This window comes from Orycteropus afer, unplaced genomic scaffold (assembly GCF_000298275.1).
Source record: "Orycteropus afer afer isolate SDZICR_OR568_19922 unplaced genomic scaffold, OryAfe1.0 scaffold00135, whole genome shotgun sequence".
In the NCBI taxonomy this organism is placed as follows: domain Eukaryota; kingdom Metazoa; phylum Chordata; class Mammalia; order Tubulidentata; family Orycteropodidae; genus Orycteropus; species Orycteropus afer.
Window position 1 is genome coordinate 4,578,610 of NW_006921722.1, and position 10,799 is coordinate 4,589,408.

The 10,799-nt window shown below is 45.3% G+C and overlaps 1 protein-coding gene across 1 annotated transcript in view; it reads left to right on the forward strand.

The window, feature by feature from the left end:
- Window positions 1-9,706, forward strand: part of PRKN (parkin RBR E3 ubiquitin protein ligase) — a 1,601,593-nt gene extending 1,591,887 nt beyond the window's left edge. Inside the window, exon 12 of the mRNA XM_042781573.1 lies at window positions 9,594-9,706. Coding sequence (XP_042637507.1) covers window positions 9,594-9,706 — 113 coding nt within the window. The remainder of the gene's footprint in view (window positions 1-9,593) is intronic.
- Window positions 9,707-10,799: the final 1,093 nt, after the last annotated feature.

The window sequence follows — 10,799 nt, forward strand, 5'->3', positions numbered from 1 at the left end:
CTAGGGTGATGCAAAAGTGTAACATACTCCACTGCTAACAGTAAGGTTGGAGGTTTGAGTCCACGAGACACTCCTCAGAAGAAAGGCCTGGTGATCTACTTTCTAAGAAATCAGTCGCTGAAAACCTTGGAGCACCTCTCTCCTCTGCACACATGGAGTTGCTGTCAGTCGGAATCAACTCACTGGCAGCTGGCTTATTGCATGTTATGACACTGGGCTCTGCACTAAAATGTGCTCCCCGTGAATGTACTTTGGAAAGGAGTTCTTTGGCCTTCTACCAAATGCTCCTGAACTCTGGAGAATTTGGTATTACTATGTGCGATACCTCCAAATTAAATGAAATTAGCTACGTTGTAGCATAGTGGCTAAGACACTTGCCTGCTAACCAGACGGCTGGTGGTTCAAACCCACCAGCCACTCCTCGGAAGGAAGGTTGGGCAATCCTACTTCCATAGTGATACTGCCTCGGAAACCCAAGGAGGGGTCGCTATGAGTCAGGTTTGACTCGACGGCACATAACAACAACAACAACAACCACCAACGTCCTCCAGGAGGCACGGATATGGTTTTCTTTTATTGGGTTCACAGTTGAGCCTAGAAATCCCACCTCCCACATTCAGAACAGGCCTCCCTAAGCCATGCTCTAAGCCCTGGCAAGGTCTCACTCTCCCTGCCTTCTACCTGCAGCCATACCCTCTCAGCCTCATCATTGGGCAGCCTGTGGCCATCAGGAGATCCAAGAGCTCATGTGCTGACAGACGTCCTCCCCATAACCATCATACCAGGCACAGAGCCTGGGCTGCATCCTGAGGGGCACTGAGAGTGGAGGCTAACTTGCTTCTCTGGTGACATGCCCAGGCCTGCTGCACACCTGCTCTTTGCTTGCACCATGGCCACATGTGAGAATCCCCGTGTGTGTTTGCTTCATCTACAGGTTTCCAGGCCTCATTCTAGTCCAGAACCTACAGTGGGACTTCCCACCTAGGAATCCCAGGTGACTGTGATGCTGGGGTGGCATCTGGTCACAGCACACCATTCGTTGGCAGGAACATGCTGTCTCCAGATGCTTGAAACCATGGAAGCATGAAGCCATGCCCTCCCATTGCCTGTCTGGTACACTTGCTGGACTGTAAACACGGCATTTTCCAGCATGGTAGCCAGGGTGTTTTGGTGGGAGAATTCTCACCTTCCATAGGGCCACCAGGGTTGGAGTCCCGCCCAGTGCACCTCGTGCACAGCCACCAGCCATCTATCAGTGGTGGCTTGTGTGCTGCTATGTTGCTGAACAGGTTTCAGTGGAGCTTCCAGACTCAGACCAGGAAGAAAGACCTGGTGGTTTGCTTCTGAGAATCACCCAGTGGAACTCTATGAATCACTAAACTATTGGTCTCTATTCATCCAAAGCAAAAGAGAAGGAAGAAAACCAAAGACTCAAAGAACAAATAGTCTACAGGACAAATAATCAGCACAAACCACGGCCTCATCTACCCTGAGACCAGAAGAACTAGATGGTGCCCAGCTTCCACTGCAGACTCCTCTAATCAGTGTTACAACAGATGCCCCAACAGAACGGGAGAAAAATGTGCAGTGGAATCTCGCATTCCTGTAAAAAAACAGAAACAGTCTTACTGAACTGGTTGAGACTGCAGGACTCCCCCAAGACTCTTGGTCTGAGATACTCTCCAAACCTTGAACCAAAACTAAACCCTGAGGTCACTTTGTAGCTAAATAGCAGATTGGCTTACAAAATAATGAATATCACTCATAAGTACTGTGCTCCTTTAAAAAGTCGAAACAGTCAACGGTTGCTGTAAAACAAAGAACGTAAGGGACAGGGAAACAATGTTACTGCAAATAATGAGAATGTGAATGAAAGTTGTGAAAACAGTAACCATTGGGTAGAAATTGCTGATTGGGAACCTGAACTGCTGTGTAAGCGTTCACTGAAACACAATAAAATATTATTTAAAGAAAGAATAGAAACCCCCTGGATCACGGTGGTCCGATCCACAACCAGTCGTGGGGAAGGTAAGGAACCAGGCAGCGTTTTGCTCCATTCTCCGTGGGGTCACCACGAATCAGGGGCCAGCTCGAGGGCAGCTAACAACAAACTCTTGAAGTGAGACCTTTCTCCCTGTCCTTCGTGGCTGTTTTAACTTCTGGGAGGTTCAAGGAGTTTGGGCACTCTGTTCTCCCTGTGTAGTGTGTCTCCTGGTCCATGCCAGAGGGCCCGCGGAGCAGGCTGCAGGGGGGTTTCTGGCACTGAAGAACTGTGACTCTCGACTCCCTGAGTCCGAGGCCTCTTCCCACCATTGTCCTCCCTTCAGTGTGTCACATAACCCCTGACACTTGTCTGCTACTCTCTACACCTCCATTCCCTCTGCTGTAAAATGGGGCAATCCATGTGTCTTCCGCAGAGTTACGTGATCGCACTGGTGAAGGGCCTGTCCCATAGAGTAACCCTCAGGAAGTGTTCCCTGCTCCTATTTTTGTTCTTGTTATACAGAAGTATCTGTTGAGAGGATTCCATGGCTATGTTAGGAAGACAACTGTGGTTTTCTGGGTGGGAAGTAAAGGAGTACAGAAACTCTTTAAAAAATGAAACAAAGCATTTCCACCAAGTCGATCCTTACTCACAGTGACCCTATAACAGAGTACAGATGCCTCATAGTGTTTGCCTTATGGAAACAGACTGCCACATCTTTCTCCCAGAGTAATTGGTGCATTCAGACTGCTGACCTTTTGGTTGGCAGCTGAGCACTTAACCACTATGCTACCAAGGCTCCTCAGAACCTATTTAGGATCAAGATATTGGCCGTGATTCCAAATAAGTATCTGGGCCATCTGTGGCCGTGGCCGTGGCTGTCCTCTCTCCCCTTGCCTTGTGTCCTCTGAGGCTACTCTGTGGTCATGTTGTCTGTCCACCATTGGTTCGTAGCTTCACCAGCTCCACAGCATTATTTGAAGTTCTGCTGTTGTTGGGTGCTGTTGAGTTGATTTCAACTCATAGAGACCCCATGAGACAAAGTAGAACTGCCCCATAGGGCTTTTTGACTGCAATCTTTGTGGAAGCAGATTGCCAGAACTGTCTCCCATGGCACAGCTGGTGGGTTTGAACCAGCAGCCTTTATGTTAGTAGATGAACTCCTAACCATTTGCACCACCAGAACTCCTTATTTGCAATTACACCAACTCCTCCCTTACCTACTAACTCATTATCCAACATTTTGCACTGGCACCAATAGTAAAAAGTCTACTATCCAACTCTTTTGCACATTAATGACATACATCCAGCAATAATAAACACCAAGGTGCAAACCAAGACTAATCCTGGCTGTGATGATTAACAGCTTGGCCAGGCCATGATTCTCAGTGTTTTGGCCATTACATAAGGATGTGTTTTGGCAATTAATTAATAATGTAGTCTTCTTCCAGTTTGTGATCTGATGTGATCATCCTTCATTTTTGAATAGTGACTGTTTCACATGACAACCTGCTCTTTAGAGTCTAACCATGTGAGGAGTGGGTGTATACTCTAGTCCATACTTGGCCTAGTGACCCTAACACCTTGCAGTAGCCAGTGTAGTGAGTTTCTGCTGCCATCCATCCAGTCTAAAGCCATCACCACCCAGCACTCATAGAGACCTCTCTAAATTTGAAACCCTCCAGTGCATGCGGGGGAGAGTCTGAGCACTATCACAGATGACAGATTCAAAGATGAGCCTGGCACAGCTCCCTCTGTTCTCCTCCTGGAGCACTAACTACACCCTGGTCATAGGCTGGTAAGAGCTGCCTCACTGCGGAGTGAGACCCATGAGTCCCGTGATGGGCATGCACCTCTGTCTTCTTCTGTCCTTTAGAGAAGTCGCCTTTAACACAAACAAAACATGCTGGTGCTCCCAGAGCACCAAGAACCAGCTAAGCCCAACTGAGTCCCCAGTTCTGGACCAATGGCCTCTCAGGAAGAAACACTGTCTGTCCAATGAGTCATTCTTGTCCGTTGCACACTGGAACACTCAGAAAATGCAGTAGGCTGCCAGTGGTCTCCTCCTGCACTGACTGGACAGTGTTGTCTTTCTTAAAGCATTGGCAAGGTTAAGTGAAATGATATGAGAAGGCCCTTCACCAGGGAAAATTCACAAGGATTCAGAAATGTAGACCAGTGGTCCATTTCACAGGTGCTTAAAGAGTGTGAATTAAATGGTAAGATACCCACTGACATAGAGTCAATTCCAACTGACAGGCCCGTATAGGACATAGTAGAGCTGCCCCATTGGGGTTTCAAGGCTGTAAATCTTTATAGAAGCAGACTGCGTCATCTTTCTGCTGCAGAGCAGCTGGTGGGTTCCAACCACCAAGCTTTTTTTAGCAGAAGAGCACTTTAACCACTGGGCATCCAGAGCACCTGCAATTAAAAAAAATAATAAGATACCATTTTAATTGTTAGCAAAGGTTTTTAAATATTGATTTGTATTGTTTTGTATCATTTTTAACAATAATCCTCAAAGATAGCGGGGACACAGATTAGTATCCTAACTTTTCAGGAAGGAGCTCTGGTAGCATAGTCCCTAAGGCACTTGACTGCTAACCAGAAGGCTGGAGGTTCAAACCCACCAGCTACTTCTTGGAAGGAAGGTTGGGTAATCTACTTCCGTAGTGATACCACCTCAGAAACCCAAGGAGGGGTCGCTATGAGTCGGGTCTGACTCGACGGCACATAACAACAACAACTTTTCAGGAAGCCACCTGGGCAATGTATTTTCCAAACCAGACTCAGAGCCCATCAAGTCAGATCTGACTCATAGCGACCCTTCCTTGGGTTTCTGAGGTGGTATCACTACAGAAGTAGATTGCCCAGCCTTCCTTCTGAGGAGTGGCTGGTGGGTTGAACCTCCAGCCTTCTGGTTAGCAGTCACATGTGATTTCTAATGTTTATATCCTTGTACTGCATAGCTTTACTTCTGGAAATCTATCCCATAGAAAGAATCTGAAACACTCACACAAGACAGATACACACCACAAGACAGATACACACAACAAGACAGATACACACCACATGCACACCCTTTAGATAAACCATGCTAACTGCAGCATGATTTATGTTGAAGAAAGTTCCAAATCATCTACATGTTCAGTGTTATCAAAATGCTGATATGTTGACCATGTGAAATTGTTCAATGTTATCAATGTCCTCAAATTTGAGAGAGTTTGTTTATGTGACAAACCTGTCTGAAAATCTATTAGGCAGCCCCATGGTGCACCATCACTACAGGTTAAGGGCATAGACACTGGACTCTTACTGCCTGAGTTAGAGTCTGGGCTCTGCCATGTCCAGTGTGACCTTCTGAGCTTCCATTTCCTCATCTGTAAAATGGATTTACTGTCAAAAACCAAACCAAACTTACTGCTGTCGAGTTGGATCTGAATCATAGCAACCCCTCCTTGAGTTTCTGAGGCAGTGTCTCTACAGAAGTAGATTGCCCAACCTTCCTTCCAAGGAGTGGCTAGTGGGTTTGAACCTCCAGCCTTCTGGTTAGCAGTCAAATGCCTTAGGCGCTCACTGCCAGGGCTTCCTACATTAGAGAATTGATGTGGGAAGTAAGTGACAGAATGTCTTCAAGGCACCCAGCATGGTGGCTGGCACATAGGAAGTGTGGTACAGCTTTTCACAGGAAGGAAGAAATTGTGACAGCATGGGAAATTCTCACAAAGCATCTTAAGTGAGAAAACCACGATTGTAAAAGCTGTCCTATGACCCCAACTGCACAACAGACAACCCTGTAGCTTCTGCATCAGAAAACTAAAGTTCTAACTTCATTAATGACCATCACAACCCTGTGAAATATACCATGATGATGGGAACCAGTGTACCCTCTCTTAGCAAGAAAAGCTTGTCTCCTTACTTGGTGCATCTCATCCAGACTCATAGCTTGTTTCGCATTCAGCCAAGTCCCAGAGAAGCCGATTGTCCTCCAACTATTCTGAAATGATAAAGAGAATTATTTTAAACATAGGTGAACCGTTGGCCCCTCCTGCCATAATCCTTTTCAATCTCTGGAATTCCAGTTTCTCTCCTCACTTCTGTCTCACACACATGAGCTTCTGGCTTCATTCTCAGATCGTGAGTATCTGTTGCTGTTAAATCTGCTTCTGGACGTTCAGGAGCTCCCACCCTCTTGTTCAGTTCCATGGGCACGTTGGTGCCGGAGCCTTGGTATGGAATGGATGCCCAGGATGGGCTGGCCTTTCCTGCTGGAGGGTCGATCAGCAGCCAGAGCTCACTACCCAGGCAGGCCATGGTTTCTTTATATAAATCTCCACCAATCAGCATGCAGTTGTCAGCAGCTCTTGCCTGCATTTACCTTTAAGCCAGAGAGCTTTAAGGATTAGGTCTTCAATGTTCCTCTCTATTATAGGATCAGTGTGTCACCCATGCGTGTGAAGCATCAGAGTCCCTGGGGGTGCGAATGGGTAATGCATTTGGCTGCTAACTTAAAGGTTGAAGGTTCAAATGCCCCTAGAGATGCCTCAGAAGGAAAGTCTTCCAGCCTCTGTAGACCCTGTGGAGCACAGGTCTACTCTGACCCACGGTGAGTCCCCATGAACCAGAGTTCACATGACCACAGCTGGGGGGGGGGGGTGTTGTATCTGAAAGGAAAGGAAGTTCTTTATGAGGCTGCTTCTTTCCTAGTTCCTCTCTTCCTATTCTGCCGGCCCCTGCGATTCCAGCTTCTGAAGAAGAAACATATGTATAACACAAATATTCTACATCCATTAACTTCTTGGTATAAAGAAAATATTCTCACCTTCCATTGAGCGTTATTTTAATATTTCATTGAATTTGAATATACTGCTAAACAGGTTTTTTATGATGTTGTGTTGTTGTTGTTGATTTTACCAAAACTTAACTGATTTTACAGTGTCACATTATTTTATCATGCTATTTATTTTATAAGGAGCTCTGGTAGCATAGTGCCTAAGGCACTTGACTGCTCACCAGAAGGCTGGCGGTTCAAACCCACCAGCCACTCCTCGGAAGGAAGGTTGGGTTATCCTACTTCCATAGTGATACTGCCTCAGAAGCCCAAGGAGGGGTCGCTATGAGTCGGGGCCAACTCGACAGCAAACAACAACAACAAAAATTTATCTTATAAATATAGAAGCATTAAGTTTGTGTGGAATATGACATAATCCTAAATGGAAAGTGTGAAGTGGTGTTATTTTCCTTTCTTTACCAAACAAAAAATAAACTCACTGCCACTGAGTTGATTCCAACTCATAGCAAACCCCTTTGGGTTTCTGAGGCAGTATCACTACAGAAGTAGATTGCCCAATCTTCCTTCCGTGGAGTTGCTGGTGGGTTTGAACCACCAGCCTTCTGGTTAGTAGTCAAATGTCTTAGGCACTTTGTCACCAGAGCTCCTTTTATTTACCATGTTGTTGTTGTTATGTGCCGTCGAGTCAGCCCTGACTCATAGCGACCCCTCCTTGAGTTTCCGAGGCAGTATCACTATAGAAGTAGGATTGCCCAACCTTCCTTCCAAGGAGTGGCTGATGGGTTTGAACCGCCAGCCATCTGGTGAGCAGTCAAGTGCCTTAGCCACTATTTACCATACATCTCTAATTTTTAATGATCTTTAATACAAACCTAAAAGAAGTAGAAATAGGTGGGGGTTTAAATGTATTTAATTTATCCTAAAGCAATGCCTTTAGTTACATATTCAGAAATTTTCATAAATTAGTGGAAACTCTCTTGCCAGATTTCTAATAGTAAAAACGAAACTGTATTGAGGCAATTACTTGGGAAATTTGGCAAGAAAGCACTGAGTTAACAAGATAATTGGTCAAATGGAATAATGGAGCCCGTTGAGTTTCATGTACAACTCGGGCAAAGAAACTGAGTACCCAGCGTTAGCCTGGGTGTCCTGGGAGATTCTGGCAGAAGCGGATCTCTGTACGAGTCATACAAGTAACTCCCTCTCTGCTTCACTGAACGCTTGGTTTCTGAGCCCCTGAAGGCAAAGAGTGATCTATTTAGCAAATCCCAGGAAAGGAGGAAGCAATCCCCAAGTCAGTGTCCTTTCAGCTCACGCAAGAGACCCGACCCTGTGCGAGAGTGAGGTGAGCACTGGAGTCACATCTCAGTTCGGTCTCAGCATTCACAATTTACAGATGGGAAACCTTGAGAGAATTCTGAGCCTGGTACTAAGACCTATCTCACAAGCCACTGTTCTGGATTAGGTGGGATAGCGTTTGTCTAAACCAAAACCCAAACCCACTGCTGTCAAGTCGATTCCAACTCAGCAACCTTTCCAGGACAGAGTGGAACTGTCCCATTGGGTTTCCAAGGCTTCAGTCTTCACGGAAGCAGATTGCCCACCTTTCTCCTGCCGAATGACGATGGGTTTGAAGTGCCGACCTTTTATTAGCACCAGGTGTTCAACCACCATGCCAGCACTTGTACAGCACCTGGCATTATTCCTGTCAATAAATGTTCGTTCTTTGGACTACTGCAGACATGTCATCAGGAAGGACCAATAGCTAGAAAAGGGTGTCATATAAGGTAGGTCAAAGGGTTAGAAAAAGTGAGAGAAATCCTCAATGAGATGGGTTGACGCGGTAGGTACAACCATGGACTCAAACCAAGCAGTGACCAGTAAGACGGTGCAAGACCAGGCAGTGGTTTGTTCTGTACATGTAATGTCACTGCAAGTCAGGGCCTACTCAGCAGCAAGAAACCTTTCTCACCTTAAATGAAGTCTTTAGTGACATTAAGGAACATTTTCCCTATAAAAAGTGGCATGCTGACCCTACTCCTGCTTTATGAGTTTTGCCAAGTCAATAACACTAAGAAATGACAAAAACTAATCACAAGAAAGAACGGTATATTTCAGTTATTAAGGGAAAGTGGTAAAGAGTGGAGGTAATGTGCTGTCCTAATCCTGTTTTATGAATTTTGCAAAAAAAAAAAAACCTAAATAAATTATAAAAAAATAATCATAATCATATTTACACATTAAAATTTTAAGATAAAATTAAATTATTAAGATAAAAATAATGAGGAATTAACTCACTGCCTGTGAAACACAAACCATTTATCACCAAATTCCATTCTATGAGAAGTAACTGAAGTCAGGTTTATGGATGCAATGCATTCCTGATGAAATTTGCAAGCCTCAGTTTTATTCATTTCTTAACAAATGTCTTCATGTGAGCACTTCATATTGTGCTTTCTGACTTTTTTCAGACTCTCTCTGCCCTGGTGTTGCTATGATTACTCACTTAGACATTAATTTCTAGAACCAAAACCAAAACCCAAGCAGGTGTCACTGAGTTTATTCTGACATCCCCACGCATGCAGAGTAGAACTGTTCCAAGGGTTTTCAAAGCTGTGACCTTTCAGAAGCAGATGGCCAGGTGTTCCAAGGCACTTCTGGGTGGGTCCCCACTGCCAACCTTTCAATTAGTAGTTGAGCAGTTAACTGTTCGCACCACCCAGGGCTCCGTGTCTAGACATAGCATGTGCTAAGATGTGTGACGGTGTCGAGGCGTGCGCCCTAACCCCACGGCATTGTGTCCTCTGCTGCCCCCAGGCGGATGCATGCACATGAAGTGCCCGCAGCCCCAGTGCAGGTTTGAATGGTGCTGGAACTGCAGCTTGGAGTGGAACCGCACGTGCATGGGTGACCACTGGTTCGACGCATAGCTCCAAGTGGCCAGACCGCCAGCAATCCGGGTGAAACATCCCAAGTGTGCAGCCATTCTCTATTACTTTTCCTCTATCCTAACTCACAGACACACACCCATTTCAAGTTCTTTCCAAAATCACTAAAACAAACTCCTGGGAGCGTTTCCCAGTACCCCTTTACCATGTAAGGGAGAATCAGCAGAGCCCTTGGTGATGGCAGTAAAAGGGTTTCCAGAGCCCAGTGATCTACATGGGGCCACAGCACAGGTGAAGGGCAGTTCACGTGTTTGCCTGCATTGTCGTTCTTGAGTGAATTAGAGTGCGGCTGGCAAAGTACTCACAGAGAGACATCGTGGCTTTAGTCTCTACATTTTACCCACCCTAGATACAGTGAAGAAGTCACTACTGGGAAATCGTTTAGTTTGTGTTGGTGGGTGTGTTGAGGGGGGGCACCTGTGTCAGTGGTTCTCTGTAAGGCTGACTGCAATGAATTCTGGAAACTATATGCAGAGCTTGGAGAACAATACTCGTATTTACATTTGCAAAGTAGATCCATTCTTAAAGAACCATATGCAGTGGTCAACAATATTGGCTTAGACCTAAGAAATTGATCTTTATAGGTCCTTTTGATGAAATACCAACTATGCATAAGTCAGCTTGTCAACTAACTGAGAAACTGTGCAAGTGACCCTGAACGCTGAATGTTTCAATTACAGGCAAGAAGGCAAAGCGTTCCATACTTTCAATCTGCTTAATGATTTGCAATCTCAGCAAAAAGTTGTGTTTTTGAAAAATATTACAAAAGGTACAGTTCGATCTTAACTATTCATTTTTCTAGCTTGGAGAAGGAGCTAATTAATATATCTGGGTTCCCTGTGAATTAGTGGTTAAGGGTCTATGAGGAAGGATGATTCATAATGATTCTGGATGTTATCAAAAGTTCTTCCCTCAGAATCTTTAAAGAAATAGCATTTCTGGAGCTAGCAAGATTACAGTGTGCCTGATGCTGTCTGGGAGAAGGGGTTACACTTCTTTGGCTGCCTGTGCCATTCTCCATCTGCAAGGCCCAGGTGGCTCTATGCATCCAGTGACAAACTCACACTAGACCATT